The 23,536-nt window shown below is 40.2% G+C and overlaps 3 protein-coding genes across 4 annotated transcripts; all 3 read right to left on the reverse strand.

Annotated features, from left to right (window-relative positions):
- Positions 1–2,663: 2,663 nt before the first annotated feature.
- Positions 2,664–5,596, reverse strand: alyref (Aly/REF export factor). Its single transcript, XM_020646989.3, has 6 exons — positions 5,208–5,596; positions 3,757–3,915; positions 3,480–3,627; positions 3,304–3,367; positions 3,037–3,223; positions 2,664–2,956 (listed from the first exon to the last, which is right to left on the reverse strand). Exons 1-6 carry the CDS (start codon positions 5,460–5,462, stop codon positions 2,942–2,944), a joined length of 828 nt encoding a protein of 275 aa, XP_020502645.2. The 5' UTR covers positions 5,463–5,596; the 3' UTR covers positions 2,664–2,941.
- Positions 5,597–6,786: 1,190 nt separating this feature from the next.
- Positions 6,787–10,529, reverse strand: mcrip1 (MAPK regulated corepressor interacting protein 1). Of its 2 annotated transcripts, none has more exons than XM_020646956.3 (5): positions 10,418–10,529; positions 9,625–9,715; positions 8,882–9,000; positions 7,661–7,765; positions 6,787–7,546 (listed from the first exon to the last, which is right to left on the reverse strand). In XM_020646956.3, exons 2-5 carry the CDS (start codon positions 9,630–9,632, stop codon positions 7,482–7,484), a joined length of 297 nt encoding a protein of 98 aa, XP_020502612.1. In that variant the 5' UTR covers positions 9,633–9,715; positions 10,418–10,529; the 3' UTR covers positions 6,787–7,481. The 2 variants fall into 2 exon arrangements, with proteins under 2 accessions (XP_020502612.1, XP_020502613.1); XM_020646957.3 differs by having other exon boundaries at positions 9,625–9,764; positions 10,418–10,516.
- A 1,331-nt stretch (positions 10,530–11,860) lies between these two features.
- ppp1r27a (protein phosphatase 1, regulatory subunit 27a) lies at positions 11,861–14,581 on the reverse strand. The gene is made up of 3 exons (XM_020646988.3): positions 13,852–14,581; positions 13,537–13,687; positions 11,861–12,672 (listed from the first exon to the last, which is right to left on the reverse strand). The coding sequence occupies exons 1-3, from the start codon at positions 14,282–14,284 to the stop codon at positions 12,552–12,554; spliced, it is 705 nt and encodes a 234-aa protein (XP_020502644.1). The 5' UTR covers positions 14,285–14,581; the 3' UTR covers positions 11,861–12,551.
- Between the last annotated feature and the right edge of the window lie 8,955 nt (positions 14,582–23,536).

Here is a 23,536-nt window from a genome sequence, read left to right on the forward strand (position 1 = left end):
ATATATATACACATATATACTGTACATTCTATATATTTTATTATATTATCATACTAGTCTATATTATATAACATTTCATTTTATTACACTATATTCATATTGCACTATATTATATTATATTATACTACATTATATTATATAACTGCACTCTGCATTACTGTGGTACAACACTGCCTCTCCTCTCTGCTGTTTACATTACTTGCTGCTATTCTATCATGCCATCATCACTTTAATCACTTGTCACTTTATCTTTTCATTCTCTGCAAATACTGTCTCAATTCTCAATTCCCCCCAGTTAACTTCATCATTCATTTTGTACTTGTATATACCCCCTGTTTTTATTTTTATTTATCTTATCTGTTCTGTTTAATGTGTATTTTGAGCTTTCTTGTCTGTGCTGCTGTAATGTCCGAATTTCCCCTCTGGGGATCAATAAAGTTTTATCCTACTCCTATATTTTTGGTGATATTAAAGAGAAATATGCAAAAAGTGGCCAGAGAAATTGCTGTTCAGTGAATGAATTATAATAATAATAAATAAAAAGACAGTTGTGGTGACTGAAAGAATATATACAGTTATTATTTTTGCAGTGACTGATTAGGTAAACACATATATATATATAGAGATATAGTGCAAATAAGTGAAGTTATAGTGCAGTGACAGAGTATATACAGTTATTATTGTGCAGTGACTGGATGAGTAAATAAACAGTTTTAGTGCAATGAATGAATGAATAAATAAATAGACAGTTAAAGTTAAAGTGCAGTGACTGAGTAAATAAATAGGCAATTATAAAGCAGTGAATTACAAAGTTATTGACCAAGTAATATTGAACAGTTAGCAGCGGTTGGGTAATTATTGCACATTGTAGCAAGATAAAGAAAAATAAATGTCAGCTAAACTGTATTTTAGTGCTTAACCAGTCATATCCTTAATGAGCTTGAAAATAACATCCTATTCATCCAGCTGAAAATGATTCTGCAAACGATCCAATTAGAAAAACAACATGTATCAAGCCCTTAAGGAGAGAAAACATCTACATTTTAAGGTTGCAAATTCAGACTGTAAATGTATTATTTTTACTCAACCAGGCCTGAAGAATTAGTTTTTTTTACAGTAAAATATATTACACTTAGGCTGTATTAAAAAAGAACACAATTCTTAAGGTGCTCTTGTTTATTTCAACCATCAAGTACCAAAGTAACGACTTGCTTTACATGTGAAAATCGTACCGGAAACCGTATTTATGAACCAGTTTAACTTTTTTTCATTTTGCTCGCTTCCGGGAACATTCGCGCTTGCGACACGCGTGGGCTTGCAGAACTGCACCGCACAGACACATTTGATCTCACACTGTTTTAACAGATTTTTTTTACGAGTTCTTTGTTTAAACTGAACTCCCAAAGCAGGAGCTCACTGTGGAGGCTGTGCGAAGATGCGCACAGCCTTTAATCCACCGAGACAGTTCTTAATGCATAACGAGGGAAAACTCCACTTCAGCCATGGGCGTGGCGACCAGGTAGTGAGAGAATACATGTCCAAAAACGGTAAACTCGTAAACTCAACTTGAAATGACTGGAGTTCAAATAGGGTCTACAGAGAGGGCGACATCTAGTGGCTATGATATGATATGGTAGTGTATTAACGCATGGGTGTAAGGTTTTAATACAGGGGTGTCCAAACTTTTTTTCTTGGGGGGCCAAAATTGTCGTGTTAGAATCACCACAGGTTTTTTTTTTTTTTTTTTAAATATAGTTGAAAAAATAGTCAGGCTTTGTAGATCAGAATCAAAAGGCTCTCTAAATAAACCCTTCAATAAAAGGAAATACAATATTTAGATTTCTTTGTTCTACTTTTTTTTTTTTTTTCTCAGAATCAAACCTGTAACGTGGTTCAAGCTTTCTACATTTAGCTCAGGTCATTAAATGGTTAAACAACAGTCCGCTTGTTTGACAAAACTTTGCATACGTTTTTTTTTTTTCAGTTTACAAAAAAAAAAATGTGGAAAATAGTAAAAGCTGTAGATTTGAAAAAAAAACAAAAAAAACAACAACATACATGTTACTGAACATTTTCTATTTTAGGAATATTGTTCAGCCCTTGTTAACATGAAAAAGAAAAATAAGATAATGTGCCAATCTTAATCAAGGCCTCCAAAATCTTCTGGTTCTTCATTTGAAGTCACAGGCCGCACTTTGGACACCCCGGTTTTAATATTTTCAGCTACAACAGGCCTTAAACACGACACCATAATTAATTCAGACACATGATTCATTTGGGTACGTACCAGAACAGAATTACCAAATGAAGTTCGGTAAGTGATAGTTGTATTCTTACCCACAACTGTGATAAAAACATCTCTTCAAAATGATTGCTCCTAAAATACAATGCAAAACATACTGATTTATTTTCTATACCTGAGGTGTATTGCAAATTGTCAAAGCCTCTGACTTGTGAATGAGCCAACCACAGGGATGATGATTTATATTTGGAAAATAAAAAAATAAAAAATAAGAAAAGTATTATGCCTTTTGTTTACATCACAGATTTCATGAAGTAGAACCAAAAACAAGTAGTCAAGATGTAATTTAAACAGATATTAAAGACAAATCTAAATTGCAACGACACATGCAGGCAGATCAAAAAGGAAGTAGACTCATCAGTTGGTTAATATGCACTGCAGGTTTTATTACAAGTTCCATTAACTACAGGGTACAGGAAAAAACTGGGCGAACCCATTTAACAATAACCTACAGCCAAAACCTTTTTCATGAGAAAAAAAATCTGGTAAAAAACACTTCGGAGCATTTAAAAGAAGAGGTTGGAACAATAATTTCAATCACATCAGAAGACAACCAAGTGTAAAATATTCTGCACATTTGCAACAACCACCCTTCTGTGCAGACAGGAAGGGCACAACAACCAGGAGGAGCTTCATTTCTTAGCTGGTGTCCATCTGAGAAAACACAAGAGATCAATTAGACAGCTGCCACATCACAGTTTGCTAACATCAGACACTTGGACAGCTGAACTTACTCTGGCGTTGTAGGCGTCTAACTGAGCGTCGAGTTCCTCTGCTGATAACTGTTGCTTGGTGTTTCCGCCTCGACCGCCTCGGCCCCTTCCCCTGGCACCGCCTGCTCCACGTCCGCCACGGCCTCTCTGCATCCCCCCGAAGCTGCCCCCACGACCTCTGTTCATGCCTCCACCACCTCTGCTCAAACTGAACGACAAGGAACATTAGCGCAACGTACAAAGCGCGCACGTTTCTCTGGGCGTGTAGAACGTGAACGCTGAACTCACCCCTGCATAGGTCGTCTCTGTGTGTCGATCTGTGATGTGACGAGCTGTATGTTCATGGGCCGCCCTGAAGACGCAAAAAATAAAAATAATATTCAGAAGTTGGTCAAGACGATACTCTTGAATGATTAGTAACAATTTGCCATCTAGAAAATCAAAGATTCAAGTTGAAAACATACCATCAAGTGGGATGCCATTGTACTGTTTCATTGCTTTGTGAGCATCTGCCCTCCTTTCAAAGTGGACATCTGCGGTTCCTAAGCTTCTCCCTGATCGGTCGTAGTGAACAGCAGCTTTTTTCAGGGTCCCAAATTCAGCAAACAGTTCCTGGAAAAGAATATACATTTCAGTAGCTATCCCCATTTCCGCACCAACTCGAGGAAAATCTGCTCCACAAAAAAAAAAAAACACATTCCAAACAACAAAGCGGGGGGGGGGGGGGGGGGAACAACGTACCTGAATGTCTGCGTCCGAGACTCCAAAGTCGAGATTGGAGACGAGGAGCTTCCCTCCGGTTTCCACGCCGGCTCCTCCGCCACCCCCAGCAGCGCCATTGAAGCCGCTGAAGCCGTTGTCGTACATGTCGTGCTGCCACTTGTCGGGAAGCTGTTTAGGCTGCAACAGACGAAAGAGAACGCACCTGCTGACTTCAGGATCCCCTTGCTCCTCTGTCAATCACAGAGTCCACACGGCTGGGTGTTGGGGCAAGCAGGGGGCTCCACTTCCAACTGGACCAGGGTGCACAACTCCCCCCCCCCACCACCCCCACACAAGAGGGTCCCCAATGTAATATTCCCTGCCCACCCCATCACGACAAGCAGGTGAATGACTTCAGCCAGAGGATACACACAGGACAAACACTACAACAGGAGTTTTTTTTAAAATGCAAACATTGTTTTTAACTTGAGCTGTAGCTGATTTATGATCTAACAAAATAGGCAAAAAAAAAAACAACAACCCACTATAATAAACCACGAACAGCTGCCCACCCACTCTGGCTCAATACCATAACAGCCCACTCTTCTCTTGCCATCTGCGCCTCCAGATATGATCCTCGGGTACACAGGAGGTCCCCCATCTGAAGCAGCGATGCCTCCAGCGTCCGGGCCCGCACAAAATGTTCTTTACCATGCCAAAGTGAGGGGATTTCATGTAGGGAATAGTGTCCATAGGGGGAGAAGGGGGGAGGGGGATTGGTGTGGAAAAAGAACTAGTAAGTGGCCAGCTTTCCACACTGCGTGAGCGTGGATTATATCAGCGTCCATTTTGAGACCACGCCATTTTGATCTGGGCTTTGTTTGGGGCTTTCTAAATATATATTCGCACTTAAGGACTCGCCTTATATGAACACTACAAGAGAATGGGGTGGGGGGGGGGGTTCAAGTCCACTGATCCATCCATAACAGCCCCCCACTGGTTGAAAAGCCACCAAAGCAGGCCTTGTTGTGAAACCCGCCAGCCACTCCCGAACAATAGGCCGCCTGGTCGCGGAGAAGAGGAAAGGCCTACTCTCCAGAGAAGTGGTAGGTAAGGGGCGAGAGGGGGGGGAGGGGGGAGAAAATGTGTGAATCAAGTGCTTTTTTCCTCTCACCGACATTGTGACGCGTGGGGGTGGCACACAGCTTTTACTGATCGTGGACGACCAGCGCTAACAAAAAAAAAAAAAAAGGTGCTGGATTCAAAATGGCGCCGCCAGCAGCAGCAGGGGCCTCTTCTTGAAACACGGTGTTGACACACTTCAGAGGTGGCAGGAGAAGGGACAACTACGCATACAACTTCCATTAATGCTTTAACCGCGTACTACAGAGCTCTCCTAGGAGGGGAAACTCCGACCATTTCACTCGCTTGACTTGCAAACTGGCTAGTATTTCCATTTTTTCAGCCCATTCCGCTCATATTTCTCATACCCTGTTGTATGGCGTCGGTCTGCCCCTGGCGCGACTCAGGTTCTGTCGGTTCCTCATGGGGCCGGATGCACCCCCTCGGCCTCCAAATCCTCCTCCTCCGCCGCTGCCGCCGCCGCCTCCGAGACGCCCGGCGCTGCCACCTCGGCCGCCGCCTGCACCTCCGCGGCCTCGGCCTCTTCCGCCGCGGCCTCCGCCTCTCTGCTGCCTGTTCTGCTTGATAATGTCGTCTAAAGACATATCCATTTTATCGGCCATTGTGTTGGCTTAGTAACGCTAAACTTTCAAGGAAAAAATACAAAAAAAAATTACACCCTAGTCTTGGCTTGGTCCCTCTCCCTGTCCCTTCACAGCTCGGCGGTCTCTGCTCCAACGGCAAAACACAATGAGCTAACAGTCGTCGTCTGGATATAGCCAACTGGTTCGGTACGTAATCACGCAAATCTACGTCACCACGCAATATACGTGAATTAAAGGAGAACGCCTTTCTGTCACACGGTAGTGAACAAAATGTACAATATCACTCCCCCCGTAACATTATGACATATTATATATATACATATTATAACACTATGTCCATATTCTTTATATTATCTGTAAAGTATCTGTAAAATATTCTTTATATTATCTGTAAACTAGTATAGCATGCTCACTGCACCTTAATCTGTATATTATAATCCTAAGAATACACTTATATTTATAGCATTTATTTATATTTATAGCATCCCATTAATCCAGCCATCCAGATATACCTAATAATTCACTTTTTTTAGTCTACATCTGTAAATTTTGTAATTACTGTACATAGCACAGAATTACTGTACATAGCACAGACTCTTGCACTTTCTGCTTATTTGCACTTCTGGTGAGATGCCAAACCTCATTTCGTTACTCTATACTTGTATATGTGTAATAACAATAAAGTTGAATCTTAATCTTAATCTTATGCATCACTGGATAATTTTTCTCATTACTAATATTTATAGATTGAAGGTTTTGCATAATAGATTCAAGTAATTTACCAATGAGATATTTATTAAATAGTTGAAAAAAAAAAATCTACAGTTTTAGCTTCCAGGTTTTTATCATTTTATGTCATTAAACTAAATCAAACGAAGCAAATAATTGTAGTGTCAGCCTTCACTGTTACATTTTTAGTTATGAAACACATCACCTACTTATTTATTGGGAAAATATTGGCAATGGAACTGACTTAAGCTCAAAAATCAATATACACAGGATATAGCATAAAAAATTGCTTTATAATTCAACCTGTGGGACGGCTGTTGCTCAGTTGGTAGAGTCGTCGTCTCTCAACCAGAAGGTCAAGGGTTCAATCCCCAGCTGAGCAACATGTCCAATGTGTCCTTGGGCAAGACACTGAACCCTGCATTGCTCCCGCTGCTTCAGTGGCGGTGTATGAATGGATTAGTGTTGTACTTACTCTCTGATGTACGTCGCTTTGGATAACAGCGTTTGCTAAGTGAATTGTAACATTGTAACCTCCAGTGTAAGGTGAGCATTAGTTTTGTTCCTTTATTTTCCTTAGTCCATATGTATGTGGGATCAAGACAAGCAGGAGTACTGTAAAAGTCTTTTATTCAACATTTTTGTTTCAAGGCTAAGGGGAGGGGGTTAACCCAGGGCAGCATACTCGGGGAGGTCTCTACAAAGTAAAGTCCATTTTAGGGGAAGAAAATTTATAATAAAAAGGTTGGCCTTTTACATTGCATTTGGCTGCCAAAACTTGCAGATAAAGTGTGAATCCAATGTAACAATCCCATTACGTCTACTATTTACTGGTCAAACTACCTTAAAAAAAAAAAAAAAGAGAGAGAAGTCAGCCATTTGCATTTTCCTCCAATGTCATATAAGTAGGAGTAGTAAAGAAAACAGGGGCTTGTACTTAAGACTGCAGTCTTCCGTGTCCTGTGGAAAGTGTCAAGTTGTATCCTAGCATCAGATGTCAGCAAATATTGATGAAAGTTTGCATCAGTCCGGTCCACATAAACAATATGACAATTTTGTAACTTGAAAAACATGAACCAGGAGGCTGGGACATTTCTCTGCTCCCTGGGGTCCCACTTCTTTTCTTCTAGATCGGCTGTAGAGGGTAAAGAAGAGGAGGGGGTTGCTATGGTCCAGAGTTAAGAAACAAAATTGGCATTCTGTGCTTGACTGGCCAACAGGGCCGACTTTCTGGCTGATGGAGGAAAAGTTCTCGAGGATAATGGATGGAGAAAAAAAAAAAAAGGTGACCAGACAGTCAAGAGAGGACTAGGACTTCTTGGAGTCTTGTGTGTTGCGTTTCTTGAGGTCACTCAGGTCCACTGGTGTGAAAGCTGAAGGAGCAGACGGAGAGAAGTCTTTACTTAGCCTTTTGCTTGATTGATTCAATCCTTTAGGTTGATATAAGAATGAAAACCACTTCACTTCTAAGTTATTCTAAAACTTACAATGTAGGTTTGGATTTGGGTTCTTCTCCACATACTCTTGTGGTCCGCGGTCGTTGCGTTCAATATTTTGTGTTGATCTGATGTCTCTTAGCACACACTGCCAGGCTGTGAAAGACAAGAGACAACAACGATTTTATTGCATTAACGTAAAGCTGTCCTACTTGGTAGAGATGTTAGTGAAGACATGACAGGACAGAGCGAAGAGTAGATCATTATAATTCATCATGTATCCTTTATTAATACCACGAGGGGAAATTCAGTTTTACACTCTGTCTAATGAACATGCTGCACAAATATAGGCCGAAATACACACAGATGCACAAACAGGATCCTATGGACATGCATTAATGGAGAGGTCTCAGAGTGAGGGGGCTGCCCACAGCAGTTTTGGGGTTCGGTGCCTTGCTCAAGGGCACCTCGGCAGTGCCCAGGAGCAAGGCACGCTGCTGTTTTATAAAAGATTGAAGTTTTATAAAAAATTTCACAAGATCAAATTGGTCTTGTTAAAACTACATGCTGGATTTTAATGCGTCCAACACAGCCTACCGTCTCACTGTAACTCACAACATTACCCTTTCCTCCAAATTCTACATTCTTGGCAAACTGAGGACTTTTTCAATGAAGCACTTTAAGGCTTGTAATGCTATGACTGTTGGCAAATTAAGTTTCCCAATGCAGATATTTGAGCATTACTTAGTAACTAAAGGTCATAGTTATAGTGATCATTTACAGGCAATCAGAGCATTAACATATCACACACACGTTCTCTGTGTCTCCTCTTAAACACACAAAAACACACTCATTCAATTTTTTTTCTTCTTCCAGAGTGGAGCTGAAAAGGTTTTGGAGGGATTGATGTCTGAGCCCTTTCTTAAAGCACTTAATATCCTTCATGGTTTGACAATAATGTACATCTTTTTAAATTCTAAATATATAACATCTATGGGATCTTTCTGTCTCAACTCCTTCACATGGACACAGAAGGAAATCCCTTTTGTGGAAACTGCTGTATTTTCTGAATGTGCAGAGGCAAATTGGTGTACATGTGAGGCAGTGCGTGTGTTTTTTTTCTGTTGGCTCTGTCTTGTCCCTCCCCTTCTTTTGGATAAAGAATCCCACCTGTCTCATGACACAACTATTTTCAGGACATAAAGGTAACTTAGAACGTGTTTTGGCTTTATTTTAACAGATTGTGCAAATGCATGCGAAAGGCCAACTTACTGTCATGTATAAAGCGCACATTCTCCTCATGTGCTGGAGTGAAAGGCTCCCCACTGTTAGTTGGGGATCGGGGGCTTGAAGTCCTCTTATAACTATTCACCATTCTGGGAGCAGATGAGCTAAAAAAAAAAAAAAACATGAAACCAGCAAAGTTAGCATCATCAATAGAAATGGAATGAACTTCCAAACTCCATTGGATCTGCAGAGTCCCTCTGCACCTTTAAGAAAAAGCTAAAGACCCAGCTCTTTCATGAATACCTACTAACTTAATGATGATGGTCTCCATATTATTGATGATGATGATGGTTGTGACGATTGTTTTTGTTTGATAACGACGACTTATAAGATGGTTTCTATACTGATTAGAGCTCTCAAGAACTGCCCTCAATGTTGTGCTTTGCCTCTGGTCACTTCCTGTCAGCACCTGTGTGTCCAATCAGACTCAAAGCTGATCGTTTGCTCTTACTGACATTGTTCCCTTTTCTTTCTAGATCCTTGCTTGTGTTGTTCTTCCTCTCTGATGTACGTCGCTTTGGATAAAAGCGTCTGCTAAGTGAATTATAGTAGAATTGTAGAAATGCTCCTCTTTAAACTTCATAAAGCCTTTTAAAACTGTAAAATAAACTTCTTGAACCATTCTGTTTCTGAGGCCAGAAGCCCTCCAGGAATAATACAATTGATAACATTTGAAGAATGAACATTAAAACACATTGACACACACTCATTGCAACTTGTCAAGATACCTGGTCATTCTGTTTGCAGTCTGTACTCGCTCCTCCCTCTATGGTGAGTGGAATGGAAGATAACAAGGGTTCAGAGGTCCTCAGCTGAATACTAACAATAAACAACAGTGTCAACTACAGCATCTCCACTTCTTCTGCTTCTAAACGAGATAACACAGGAAAAACTTCACATAAAAGCTTACTTACAGAAGGCACGCTACTAACACTGCAGCCTAACCAAGAGGTGAACTATCTACACAATTGCACACAATTATATTAGCCTTTCTATCTATATCGATTTCTGACTGACCAGTGGTAATACCACTCTTATAACTCGTGGTTGATAGTGATAACTCATTTATATACAGGCAAGCTAAGGTATGTATGAGGAAAACAAGTGAGATGTTGACGCTAGCTCGTAAAGGGGTTTTTGTTTACGTTTGTCCCCAGTAGCTGATAGCAGCATGCTACATAGCCGAAACCAGCCTGTCTATTATCACGTACAGGAGTATTCACATGTTTGTAAAAGGGTTTCTGTTTTTCACATTCGGCTTCCCCTATAGCCACCTCCTGAGTTACGCTAACTACAGATCTGCTGACAATATCATTTTAGCTTTCTTTAGCCAGTTAGCTCGCTGGTGATTTACATTGTCTTGTAAACGTTAGCTTCAATAAGCTAATATTGTGCGGGCGTTTCTGCTTCCAAAGACTTACTGTAAAAAAAAAACAACAACCAAAAAAAAAACACTTATCACAGTTATAGGTATTTAAAAGGTATTTCGCAAAGTGGACACTGTTTAGATAAGCAACAAACCTTTTACAGCCGTTCCTTTCGATTTCTTTATTCCGAGACTGTGTACGCCGTTAGACCTGGCTGAAACGTTGCCTATGCCAACAAATCATTTCCGGGAAGACACGGAAGTGAAAGAGCTCTGAGGCGTGATAGAAACATAAAATTATTATTAGTAATAATTATAATAATAATAATTAATAATAATAATAATGATAAGATACTTTTTACATTTAAATGAAAGACAGTGTATTTCTTCCTTCATACTTTAATATTATTTTGCTGTCTCAGTGCAACGTTTATATTTCCATCTGTAATGTATTTTAATTTTCCATTCATGTCAGGATGCAAAACAAGGAAAGACGAAGGGATACATCTGTGTTATCATTTTCATTTCTGTGTGCTATAACTGTTTGTTGTTGTTGTTGTTGGCTCCTCAACCCATAAACACCCCCCCCCCCCCCAACAAGACGGGAATACAATGTGCATTAATTACCTAACCGCTGATAACTGTTCAATATTACCTGTGCAATAACTTTGTAATTCACTGCTTTATAACTGTCTATTTATTTACTCAGTCACTGCACTTTAACTTTAACTGTCTATGTATTCATTCATCCATTGCACTGTGTGCATGTCTGTGTTACACTGAATATTACAGACTACACTTTTGTCAAATAGCTGATCTATTTTCTTTTTTTAATCTGTTTTTTAGTATATATTTTTTTTGTACATTCTTAATTTTTCTTTTTTTAATTTAAATTGTACTGTGTTCACTTTTTGTCTGCAATCTTTGCTCTTTGCTGCTGTAACAGTGTACATTTCCCCATTGTGGGATAAATAAAGGATTATCTTATCTTATCTTATCTTAAATCTGTTTACTCATCCAGTCACTGCACAATAATAACTGTATATACTCTGTCACTGCACTATAACTTCACTTATTTGCACTATATCTCTTTATATATATTTGTTTAATTAATCAGTCACTGCAAAAATAATAACTGTATATATTCTTTCAGTCACCACAGCTGTCTATTTATTTATTATTATTATCATTCATTCACTGAACAGCAATTGCTCTGGCCACTTTTTGCATATTTCTCTTTCATATCACCACAAATATATTTTTGTTTTTGTAAACGCTGCTGTTTAGGATTGCTGCTAACAAGGTTTCGTTGTGTCCTTGTATACAATGATAATAATAAAGATTCTATTCTATTCTAACAATGATACAACAGGAGTCCTAATGATAGATAGAGCAAGTAGGTAAGTAAAGTTTATTTATATTTATATAGCACCTTTCAAGAACAGATGTCACAAAGTGCTTCACAATATCACAAACTAGTTTTTATGGTTTTATTTATTTATACTTACTCATGTGTTCTGTCTATATTTCCATAGTTTTTATAGGCTAATAGACTTTCATTTTCTGTGAACAGACTAAACAACAGAGACTCAGTCATATTTATTTAAAAAAATCTTTATTTATGAAAACGTACAAAAATAATTATTGAAGAAAAATGATAAGACTTTCATTGCTGACATTCTACTAAAGAAAACAACAACAATACAGTAGAGAAAAGGCAGCGGCAGTAGAGGTGCTTACACAGCATACATTTGGTGTCTTTTATTTTTTATAATTCTTGACCATGGATGAAGAATCCGTTATTATTTTGGCTGATCCTCGACCTGCCCAGCAGTGTGGATCCGTACCTCTGTTAGTAAAGCACAAACATCTCACCAATAACTCTGTGTTGTAAAACGATTAGAAAGTATATTACATACAGCCTGTAAAGTGCAACCAGCCACTTAAAAAGTAAGCGTTCAACACTAATACTATCTGTAAAAATACTTTAACCTGGGAGCTCATGATGATTCAAATCAAACAAAATAGTTGTTATTATTTTACATGAGCTGAGAGTGAAAATGGAGATATTCACAGATCAACATTTGCAGCATATGCACTGACAGTGTGACAAATACACAAAAGCACAAAATACAATCAAATGAAATGACCACCTGAAAGAGAAATACATGTTATAAGGCTATAATACAAAAATTATAGTGATATATTATAGCGTTTTTTATTTTCTTTGTCAAGTGACTGCTCATATGTCTTTCTTCTGTTCTGTCTCTGATCAGTTTGGTGCCTGATTCAAACACAGCCGACTTCAAACAGTTTGAGCAGCTCTTGGCTGTCGGGGTCGATGAGGTCAGAGGGCTTCTCTCCACTTTCGTTCTCGACCTCTGTGCTGGCTCCCATCTTGAGCAGGTAACTGTGAGGAGAATAAAACACAACATTGTAATTCTAAGCTATAAAAACATGTTGTTATCTATCCTTGCAGCACTTGCTCTTTCTCAGTTATTGTGTTTTAAGCACTGTCTAACCTCATAGGCCTGGCATTAAGAGGATCTGTTTTAACAACGTGGTATTAGTGAAGATGTGTTTGTCCTTCTGGGTCACCCTTTTAATATAATGACATGGTCATTTGTCTCCCATCCTCTCTTCCAGTGGTTCCCAACCAAGCCTAACACCCCCTCCCTTCAGGACCCACATTAAAAAAATACATTGCTGTCAGAAATTAACCCAAAAAATGTTTTTAATTTAAACCTGATTTTGAGTGAAGAAAATCGTATTGTTTTTCCACGCAGCTTTATCTCCAGACCTTTGAATAAACTATCCAGTGAGTGTGATGTCATGATTTTAGTTGCAAATCCAATTTTGACAACCTCATTGCAGACAGAGCTCCACACTGTCCCCCACTGAGATCTTTGACACCCCCCTAGGGGGAGCCCAAAACCTAAGTTGGGAACTAATGTCCTATTCTGTACACTCTTTCAATACCAGTATCTGGTGTATATATGATGGTTGAATTATATCAGTTTCTCATTCCCTATTGTCCTACATATCTCTTGTGCCATATGAGGTCATTTTCATTAGGCCATTGTCATTAGGTGACCTTGTCTTCTTCAGCGTGGCTATTTGAATATCTTCCATTTTATAGAAAATGTGCAACATATACTTCTCTCTGTCACATAAAAAATGTATTTATTTAAAAAAGCTTACATGATTAAATTCCAATGTTTAATTTTGTGTGCAACCAGAGGTCAAACTGAAAGGTCAAAAGATCATGTTTCACCTAGCGATTTCAGGGTAGCCGTCACTGCAGGCCATGTGAAGTGGCGTCCAGCCGTCTTCGTCCCTCTGGTGAACATCGGCGCCATATTTCACCAGCAGCTTCACCACCTCCAGGTTGCCTGTTAGCACGGCTTCATGTACTGCTGCCATACCTGCACACAGAACTACATCAGTGCCCTGCAGCAGCCATGCAGTAAATCCAAGTCAGTTCTGGTCCTTGATCCTCATTGGCTGACATTATTTTGAATTGCCAATTACATTACGACACGATACAGAACGACACAAACAGGTTGAAAGTTTTAAAAGCTGTGCTCACCCGAGTGGAAGATAGTATCCACACGAACTTTCCTTGCCCTCATGAAGCGACCGATTTGCTCCATATCCCCTCGTCTGACGATATCCTGGAAGATGATGTCATTGGGGAAGTGCACAGTCCTCTTTGCAGGTGCGACAGGTATCACAGGTGCAGGTTTTTCCTTTGCTTGTGTGCGCTGTGTTGAGCTGTACCGGGATCCTTTGCTGTATGAAGGGACGTACGTGGATGTGGGCTTGTAAGTGGATGTGTAAGGTGACGGCGTGTAATGTGCTGAGCTGTACTGCGTCGGGGTGTACTTTGTTATGGAGGAGTATGTGGGTGTGTAGTGCGTTGGTGTGTAATGCGAAGGGCTGTATAAGGTGGGTGTGTGGTATGTCGGTGTGTACTGTGAACTGCGTGTGTACGATGACACTGGTACATAGCTGTACTTCATCCCTGCTGATCGGCCTCCTCCTTTGCTGTCAGCCCAGGAGGAGGAAGGGGAGAAATCCAAGAGTATGCTCAAATCCAACAAATAGAGCAGTATCCTTCGCTCTTTGTCCTTTTTTTCCCCTTCCCTTGCTTCCTTATTATCCTTTTAGTTTCCAGCAGAAGTGTTCCAATCCGCTTCTTTTAGTTGGTAAGTTCCTCTGTTCCTCGCCTGCTGTCAACTTCTCCCGACCGAAATTGCAATAACTTTTTTTTTTGCACAGAGTTTTTGCCGTTGCACAGAACTGTTGTCTGACAGATTCGCCGTGAGAGGACTCCTATATACCCTCTGTAGGGCTATTTTCAGGGCCTGGGTTCCAGTGACTTCAGCTTAGAAATGAGTGGCCCTTGTAGTGCTCCTCCCTCTGTGCAGTCACACGCCCAATGACACTGCACCCACCCCTAGATCATAAAAAATGTTGACAACCAAAATGTACCCTCTGGGAAGGGCTCGAGACACACATCCTCCTAAATAAACAATTTGATGAAGTCTGGTCATGAAGCCAGAGTTAGAAATTGTTAGAGGACAAAATGCGTAGGAGGGTTTGGAGTGCAATTATTTTCCTATTTCATGAGCAGTTCTACGCATCACTGTTCTTTGAATCACGTTATTTTGATACTATGAATGAGGCAAATGTATTTCAGGAACAGCAGTAATAGCACCTGATTTCAGTTGGACATGTGATGTTGAGTTGTCTGCTTAGGTCATACCTGATGGTGCAATAAATCTTATTTTTACATTTCTGTCAGGAGGTTGGAGTTAATTTTGGCGCCCCCTGTGGACAAAGCTGTACTAAATCTTATTTCTTTGCTGATTTTGTCCTGTACATGTTCAAGTAGTAGGGTTTACACAGATATACACCTTTACAGCTGTATGATGACGCTTTATGCTTGATGTTTACTAATCATCCCATTGCAAAAATACATTTAAATATATTTCTCTGGCTTTGATAACATGGTTTAGTCCATTTGTAATTAATTTAGATATTTTAGCGTACAATTTTATGTATTGTATCTCAAAGGCCTCAAATATACTTACTAGTTGCGTAAACTTGGCTTCTAAACTTTCTTCCATTGTTGAAGCGGCTCTCGTCTCCGATGTTGTCATTTCCAGTTTCTTCACAATACAACTCTACACTGCTCCTAGTGGTTATATGCATCCTGCGTCTTGTGGAGGTGTAGCGTTAATTTCTGAGGACGTGCACAAATATGTTACAACGTTACAACCATAAACATGTGTACATTTAGACTGGGAAAGTTAAGAAAGTATGCAATTTTTGATACTCATTCTTCTCTTAGCGCTCACTCACACAAGGCAAAGTTGTCCTGTACTGTGCTGTGCTTAAGCACAATTGCCCCATTCCCCTACTGGCCTGCTCTCACACTGCTCCAGGACTATCCGGGCCTGAGCATGGTTACCTTTTGTACATAACGCCGTAAAACAACACGTGAATGGCTAATGGATAGTGTGTATAAAAATGAAAGAGATTTTATGCTTTTAAAATTGTTGTATAAAAAAAAGGAAAATGTTGACAACCTTTATTTAAAGCTGTGAGTGGGTCATTTGTATAGCTGAGGTGTGGTTATAGAAATATTACAGGGTTGACAGAGGCTGAGGTGGAGGGGCCCAATGTGATATCTGTTCCTAGGGCCCAGAAATCCAGATGACGCCCCTGACAGGTTACAGACATTAAAATATACAATATGGAAACGATTAGTCATGTCACTGATTTTCTGCTTTGTTTTTGTAAGTCTGTTCCGAAACCAGATAAAAACCCTCACAGGAATTTAAAGACAGAGACGTTACAAAATCATAAAAACAACAAAAACAAATATAGATTTTTTTTCTTTTTACATTAAAGTGCAGAACTTGTTTTCTGGGTCTTTCTGTTCTGTGTGTTTTTCTCCTTTGCTCCATGTTCCTTCTCACGTTCCCTGTTGACCTGAGGGTCGGTCATGTGACACTTGATGCTCGCCCTTTGCATCATAACCAGATACACCAATAACATTCCCCCATGTACCGAGGAGGTTGAGCACGGGAGTGTGGTCATGACCAACTGAGGGGCGAAGCCACTAAAACCAAAATGTAACCTCTCAACTGACACGCAAAAAATCACGTGGTAGCTATTTTCAACTCTAAACGTTTGTCTTTCTAAACAGGACTGTTGAACATAGAGGGGAAAAGTTGCGTTTCTCATAAACACTTAGAAGAGAAACGTTTCTTTTGATAAACAAATGACTTTCAGTACGTATGAATGGTGCTGTAACATTGTCTCGGTGACACCAGCTGTCCCCAGATTGACTTGAAGGATGGGCGAGGGCTGGATCTAACCGGTTTATAAACTCTTTGCAAATGGACTTGAGCATTTCACAGATACGACCCGGGGGAATAGCGAAGCTGCTATTCTCAGGTTTTAGTTTCTCATCACTAGGCCAGACACTCAAAACATGACCTTGCTTCAGTACTCGATCCCATCTGTTTGAATCTGCTGATATTCTAATGTGTTGCTGTATATTCTGAAGATTTCATCATTTGGATGTTATTATGTCATTCGCATTGACAGAAGGATTTTACAGACCTCGATGTAGCTTCTGTCACGCACGCCAGCAAAGAGTTTTAAAAGTACTGTCCTGGACTTCTATCCTGGTGGTGGTGACTATTTTACAGTTAGAATCTACCAACCTACGTCTGGAAATTGTATCGTCTGGAAAGAACTGCTAAATTAATATCCTGTAATGGCCCTTAGCTAATTGCGGTGAATTGAAATTAGACTGGCTCTAAAAAAAAAGTCAGCGAGCCTTGAACAGTGCTTAAAGCTTCATTTCCATCAGCTGATTTCCTACACTTCCCGATCCTAATGAATCACATTATAACAAAGACACGTTATAACTTGTTGCCCCACCATTTCAACCACTTCCCCATCTTAACTCAAACTGACCATCCTCACAGTCCTACCAATATGTTTGTCTCCATGGTTACAACAGACCTACTATTAGTTTTTATCACCAAGCGAGTTGAGTAAGGGTCTGTTTTATGATTCAGAGGTATAGGCTTACAAGCTAGATTAATCAGGATTAATTCTGTCAGCTGTAATGTTCATTTACAGTATTCAGAACACATGTCTCATTGTGACAAGCACTGTGAAAAGCCCCAGTGACTTCATACTCTCTCTTCATCACTCAAGCCCTATATAGACTGCAGTTTAAGGCAGTGATATTCATCTTCAATATGAATGTTTTGTAATGGGGGGGGGGGGGGGGGGGGACGAAGTGATCCCCCGTTGTGCTGCCTTCAGAGGTAGTAACAGAGGCGTTACAGGGGCAGCAGTCTGTGTGTGTGCATGTCTGACTGTGTGTGTATGTGAAGCTCCTGCTGTGCCGTGCTCTCTTTTGTTGTTTCTGCCTGCCATAACGCAGAGTCAATTCACAGACTGGGACACCAACATTACCTGTACGCCATTACTGATTCATTAGCCGTTTTCCCAAACAGCACCATAATGTAGCTCCCTCCGGCGACATTACGCCCTAAGACATTCATATTGATCCCACAAAAACATAATATTTTTGTCCCAGTCTGTGAATTCACATTGCCTTACTGTGTTGCAAAAGCGCGAGAGAGCACAGCTACACACACAGTCACACACACACACAACAGGAGTCTTAATAGGGCTAATATAAATGTGATGTGGAGATTTGTAACGGCCCTGTTGCGGAATTGCACAATCTCTCTCTCTCTCTCCCCCACCCCCGTCTCTCAGATAACCCCAGCAGGAATTAATTAATTCATTTTGTGTTGCGGTTAGAGTTGACCCCAGATTTATTATTCATCACCTCCCTTCACTACTGGTCTCTAAACTCAGGGAACGGGGGCTTACAGCTAATGTCTAGACAAATTGAAGTGAGAGTATCTGAATGTTCACAGCTTGAGGAAGAGGCTTTTAGAAGCCGCTCTCAGGTTTCACAGTCTCTTATATGGTATCGAGGGGGTGCAGGGGCGTCCCTGAGCAATGGTGAAACACCCTCTAGCTCTCCTCGCTCCTCTCCACAGCCACTTCCTCCTCACCTGGGAGAAAACAAGAATGTCCTCCTGTGCAAAATGTTTGTTTGTTACAGCCCGGTGTTAGGCCCGCTATTGGACAAATGCCAGCCAGAAGTCTCACTTGTTACGGCTTCTTGCTATACATAGTCCAAGGCCGTCCTCCACATCCTTCATGCCAGCTCTTTAAGGTTACCAAGAAGTCAGAATTGTAAACAGTGAGGTGTTGGGAAAATTGCCAAAGAAATGAAAAGCAACAACAACAACAATCATTAACGGAAAGAAGCTCAGAAATGTATTTTCTTTGTGATGCCACCAGCTTTAATAACTTCCTCAATAACAATAAGCTACCTCTTCTCTGAAAGTTGAATCTACAAACATTAATATTTAAAGCTTTAACATTTTGAGAAGCTCTCTTTGGATTACTGGAGCTTAGACTTCCTCATTAAGTGTTATCTCGAGACACTTGACAAAAAGCAGGTAAAAGACCTTACTCTTTGTTATTCAATATTAGAAAAGAGCAGGTAAAAAGACCTTACTTATTGCTATATTACAAAGACCCAGCTTAATCCATCATGAGCACTTTAGCAACATTTAAGCAAAAGTTACAGTGACAAGAAAAAACTGCCACGGCTGCGAGTCTTACAACATCTTCCCCTCGGCTGAGAGCTCAATGACTGAACGAGTAGTTAGGAGGATTGCAAACTCTATGTGGCAAAAACAGATGGTACTTAAAGAGCTACAGAGCTGCACAGACACTGCATGTTTTAGTTGTTTTGCAGAATTCAATGGCTGGGGGAGGGGTTACTGCCCTTTGTGATGTCATGAAGGGAGAATCGCCAAACGGCCTGTTTGAGCACACATTTTCTGAAAAGTGGAGCAGGCAAAAGACAGAGAGGATGGAGTTTTCTCATAATTGGGGGGTTTGTAGAGAGACTAGGGACACATTTAAGTCATAGAAAAAAATGATAAAGTGTACTTTGCATAATTTGTGAACTTTAAATAAATCTTTTGTTTCTATTCATTATATAATACGATGATAAACTTAGCGCTAAGATGAAATCAAGCCATAACAGTGATTCTCAGAATGAAGCCATAGTCCCATATAGTAGTCACCATAGTCATCGAATTTTGCTAATTTATTATTTATTTCATCATACTTTGTTGTCTATACTTTTAAGACACATATGGATGGATTTATTTTTGAAGTGCATGCCCTTGACTTTCTTCAGCTGTCCTTTCCATGAAGACAGCCCAAACGATAACGATATGCCATTCACTGAACGTTAATACACAGAAATTGGAGTTGCGTTGTTGATTAGTCGTCTGTCAGTTTTGATCTGGGTTTCTTTGTGACAGTTTATCTTGTCTTTGTACCTTGGCCAGGTCTACAGGGACAAACAGTTCAGGAGACTGGAAGCTGAAGCCAAAAAGAATGACAATTTTAATGTCCGCCTGTCACTGAGGCTTATCACTGGGCTATGCGTGTTACCAAAAAGCCAGCTATGCATTCCTTAACACTCAACCGACTGACATGATGCAGGTAGGGGTTCAGGTCAGTGACTGCACTGCCTAAAAATAAGAGCCGTGAAGCATACAGTCTGTGTTGACCATGAATGCATAAACATAGTTGTCTAAAAAGGTCAGAGTAACACAAGTCATATGGGTGATAATTCCCTTTTCAGCCTTGTGTGACTCTTAGCAGAAACAGAAGTAGTGCAAAGTGTGTGTAGAAATTAAAGGCCCTATGCCACGTTGTTGGACGGTATATTTTTACAATCTTTCCACCCTCTTTTCCCAGAAACCATTCCGCTGACCCCGGGCACATGTGCTACCATGGGCGACAATAGGAGCAGTGGTATGTTCCTTGAACACACCTGGATCAGCAGACAGTAAACACTGTGGGGATTAGTCGTTGCCTGGAACCCTGTAGTCTCAGAGGGAGACACTTATTCGGGCTGAAAGTATCTGGTTACGGCACGCGCATTCAGCTGAAGAGAAAAAAAAGAAGATGGAAATCTAAATCAGGCGTGTGTAATCCTCTTTGGGTTCACTGAGAAAGAGGGACGACATGATGACTTAAAGTTGGAGGCACTGGGCAACAAAACTGAGAGTCAGCTAGTTGTTAGTGATACAGAGCTCCAGTGAGGCCCGCTGTCCATGCTTTCATCAACATTAAGGCACACTATCACAATAAATAGATTTGAAAAAGCAGATATTGATGAAGCAAGACGATCTAAAAGACATAAAAAATGAAGTGACAGAAAAACAGATAAAAATGCCCTTCACTGCCGAAGAGAAGTGACGCCAAGGAAATGTGATCGGGGGAGCTTTGAAGCTTATGCAAATGAAATGATACTACGTAAAATAATCGAATCAATAAAATATTACTACAGAAAAAGAGATCACTTACAACTGGTCTATAACTGAATTGCCTGTTACTCATTCAAAATGTTTATTCCTTACATTATGAATGAACACACACAGTATCTGCTATTACAGAACGAAATTCAAAACAATCAAATTCCAAGTCATATGAATTATTTTTCCACCACCAAGACTGGAAAACTGTTGTAGCACTGGCAAGAGTTGGATACGTAGATTTACTTCACATTGACATGAAGCACAACTCTTTTTTGCTAGCTAGCAGGTAGCTGCTAGCTGCAACCAACATTAGCATGAGGCCCACAGGATCTGAAATACAGTACAGGCCACTACAGTTAAATGCCACTTGTTTGCTTGTTTTCTTCTTCATCCTCTTAATCAGCCTCAATATCCGACATTTTTGGAATCACAATGTCCTTCTTGTGCTTCAATTTCCTCATTGTAAGCAATTAGCATCCTCATTGCTGGAATTAATACCCTACCAGTGTCCCCTCCAAACACTGGTGACAGTAAAGTCAGTTAAATGGCTGCATGCTCACTTACTAACATCACTGAGGTTACATCCAAATAACCTTCCTCACTTAGTCAATTCAATTAAATAAAAAGAAAATTGCTTTATAAAAAACAAGCATTTTAATCCAAATGTGGCTCTTGGGGAAACAGAAACTACTAATATGTGGTTTAACTTCAATGTATTGGCCACAAGATCAAATGGCATGAGCTGAATTTCGAATGGGGTGAGTCCTAACACCACGCCAAGCAACACATAACACCAGCCAACCAGAAGTGAATTGAGCCATTTGCTGCTGAAAATGCGCCCAGCTGCCATCTGGCCCCACATGCGCTGCATGGCCATCATGGTTCCCATGCCTGTGGACTCTAAAGTTGCTGAACCCTCCCCGGTCATGAGCACATAGTTTCCATGGGAATAGGTCAATATTCATGAACACAGACTGTCTGAATATCTGTTCTGTTTTACACAATGCTATCAAACGGTTGTCAAAATACTTTGAATCTTTATGACCCTTTTTAATTTTCTAGATTTAGATGTATTTCAACGTAGGATTCTTTTATGGTCTCAGTAAAAATGGTTGGATTTATCAAAATGTTTACCATGCAAAGTTGACGTAATGTGATGTGTGTTTCGTATCAGTTTAAGAGGAAGCTTGTCGCACTCATCAGGATTAACACGAGGTTTGAATTAAGTGGCTCAACATCAACATGGCCTTAACTTTGAAGGGAGCTTCTGAAGTCAAAATACAAACTTTGAATACTACTCCAGTATAAAGCTCAGGTCTGAAATACAGCAGTTCCAAACGTTTATGTCCTTTTTAGTCATTTGGACCCCAAAGATGAGTAAAAAAAAAAGGGACCGAGGTTTAAAAATAGCAGAATAACCCTTTAATATCCTGCTCCTGTTGCTCTTAAAAAAAGAGCGTTTGCAGGGGGCTGTGGATTCCCTTTTATTTTGACTCCAGTATGGAGTACTGTTCTTTTTGTTGCAATATTACATGTTATTTAGTACTGTTAATATTGTCAGATATTTGTGTTAAAGTGATTTGAATGAAATGTTAAAATTCTAATGTGGCATTTAAAATGTTTTAAATCTTTAACTAATGCAGCATCTATCATGCAGAGCTTAACACTAACAGGTGCAGATTGGTAAAGTTTAATGAACTCTGAGGCGGCCTGGTGGGAGTGCAAATGTGTTTTTTGTTCCAAGGGAAATGCAAGACCTGAGAGCACGTCTAAATGTTGGCAATACTGTAAGTAAGGGCAGAGCGTTTGAACCCAAGCCCCCCTCGACTGTACATAACTCCTCGTAAACACTTCACAGTCTGATGTATTATGCAACCCAAAATTAAAAAGCTACCACTACAGCTTTGAATAAACACTCCCCATGTGAGGGATCAAAGCTTTTATAGACTGTTTTAGTGGTTCAAAACGAAGTCAAGGGGGGAAAAAATCTGACATTGACCGAGATTAAAGAAAGCTGCCCTGCAAAGAGGTAACGGCTGTAAACAGGTGCTGCAGTTGTTCAGGACACACCGAGAGAAAGAGCAGGAGGGTTCAGACTTAGCACAGAGGCTGACTGACTGTTTGTGAGCGGGTTGGGTTACCCAAGTCGAATCCAGCATGCATGGAAAAGGAGGTCAGAGGTCAATAGTTGTACATATATGATACTAATTTGTTGATTGCACAATAAGGGCGTGTGTGTGTCGGGGCAGTCATTGGGCGGGTGTGAACTTCCTCTTCCTTCTCCTGTGTGCTCCGACCAGTTTGCACAAGGTTCAGATGACTTGTTTGCCTGGATTTGTGAGAGCTTAAGCAATGAACGATGGAGGACATTGAACAGGTGGAATTACTAAATCTAATCTTTACTCAGCATATGAAGGACAATGGAGTATCACATTTGGACACAATGGCCATGCCTCAGCTGCCATTAGCCTACAGCCTCCATACAGCACAGTGACATGTGTCAAGTATATACCGTCTATATACAGTCAAACAATTACTATTCATTTTCCCCCATTGTGAAGGTTTGATATGTTATTTTAAAATCAAACTTTCATAATTATTATTTGATTATCTGATCACCATTCACCATTTTGACACATCATCTTTTGTCTCAGTGACGCTGAAGATAATATAAAGTTATAAATGTGTGCTTGTATGTCTCTGTGTTGTGTACCAGGTTAGCAAATCAAAGAAACCAAAGAAATCTGAAAATCAACCTAAGAAGTGGAATGGACGGTCTTGGTTGCAAAGATGGAGGATGCTATCTTTTTGGGAATT

The sequence above is a fragment of the Labrus bergylta genome, chromosome 16 (assembly GCF_963930695.1).
Source record: "Labrus bergylta chromosome 16, fLabBer1.1, whole genome shotgun sequence".
Lineage (NCBI taxonomy): Eukaryota > Metazoa > Chordata > Actinopteri > Labriformes > Labridae > Labrus > Labrus bergylta.

Excerpts from the sequence above, each read along its gene's own strand:
- alyref (XM_020646989.3), bottom strand. The coding sequence starts at position 5,462 with ATGGCCGATAAAATGGATATGTCTTTAGACGACATTATCAAGCAGAAC. Across the intron at positions 3,916-5,207 it reads GACCGACGCCATACAACAGG|CCTAAACAGCTTCCCGACAA; the intron begins GTATGAGAAATA and ends CGTCTGTTGCAG. Across the intron at positions 3,628-3,756 it reads TCTCGGACGCAGACATTCAG|GAACTGTTTGCTGAATTTGG; the intron begins GTACGTTGTTCC and ends ATTCTTTTCCAG.
- mcrip1 (XM_020646956.3), bottom strand. Across the intron at positions 7,766-8,881 it reads TGTGCGCTTTATACATGACA|CCTGGCAGTGTGTGCTAAGA; the intron begins GTAAGTTGGCCT and ends TGTCTTTCACAG. Across the intron at positions 7,547-7,660 it reads CCCAAATCCAAACCTACATT|CTTTCACACCAGTGGACCTG; the intron begins GTAAGTTTTAGA and ends CTGCTCCTTCAG.
- ppp1r27a (XM_020646988.3), bottom strand. The coding sequence starts at position 14,284 with ATGAAGTACAGCTATGTACCAGTGTCATCGTACACACGCAGTTCACAG. Across the intron at positions 13,688-13,851 it reads GGATACTATCTTCCACTCGG|GTATGGCAGCAGTACATGAA; the intron begins GTGAGCACAGCT and ends TTCTGTGTGCAG. Across the intron at positions 12,673-13,536 it reads GGCTACCCTGAAATCGCTAG|TTACCTGCTCAAGATGGGAG; the intron begins GTGAAACATGAT and ends TTCTCCTCACAG.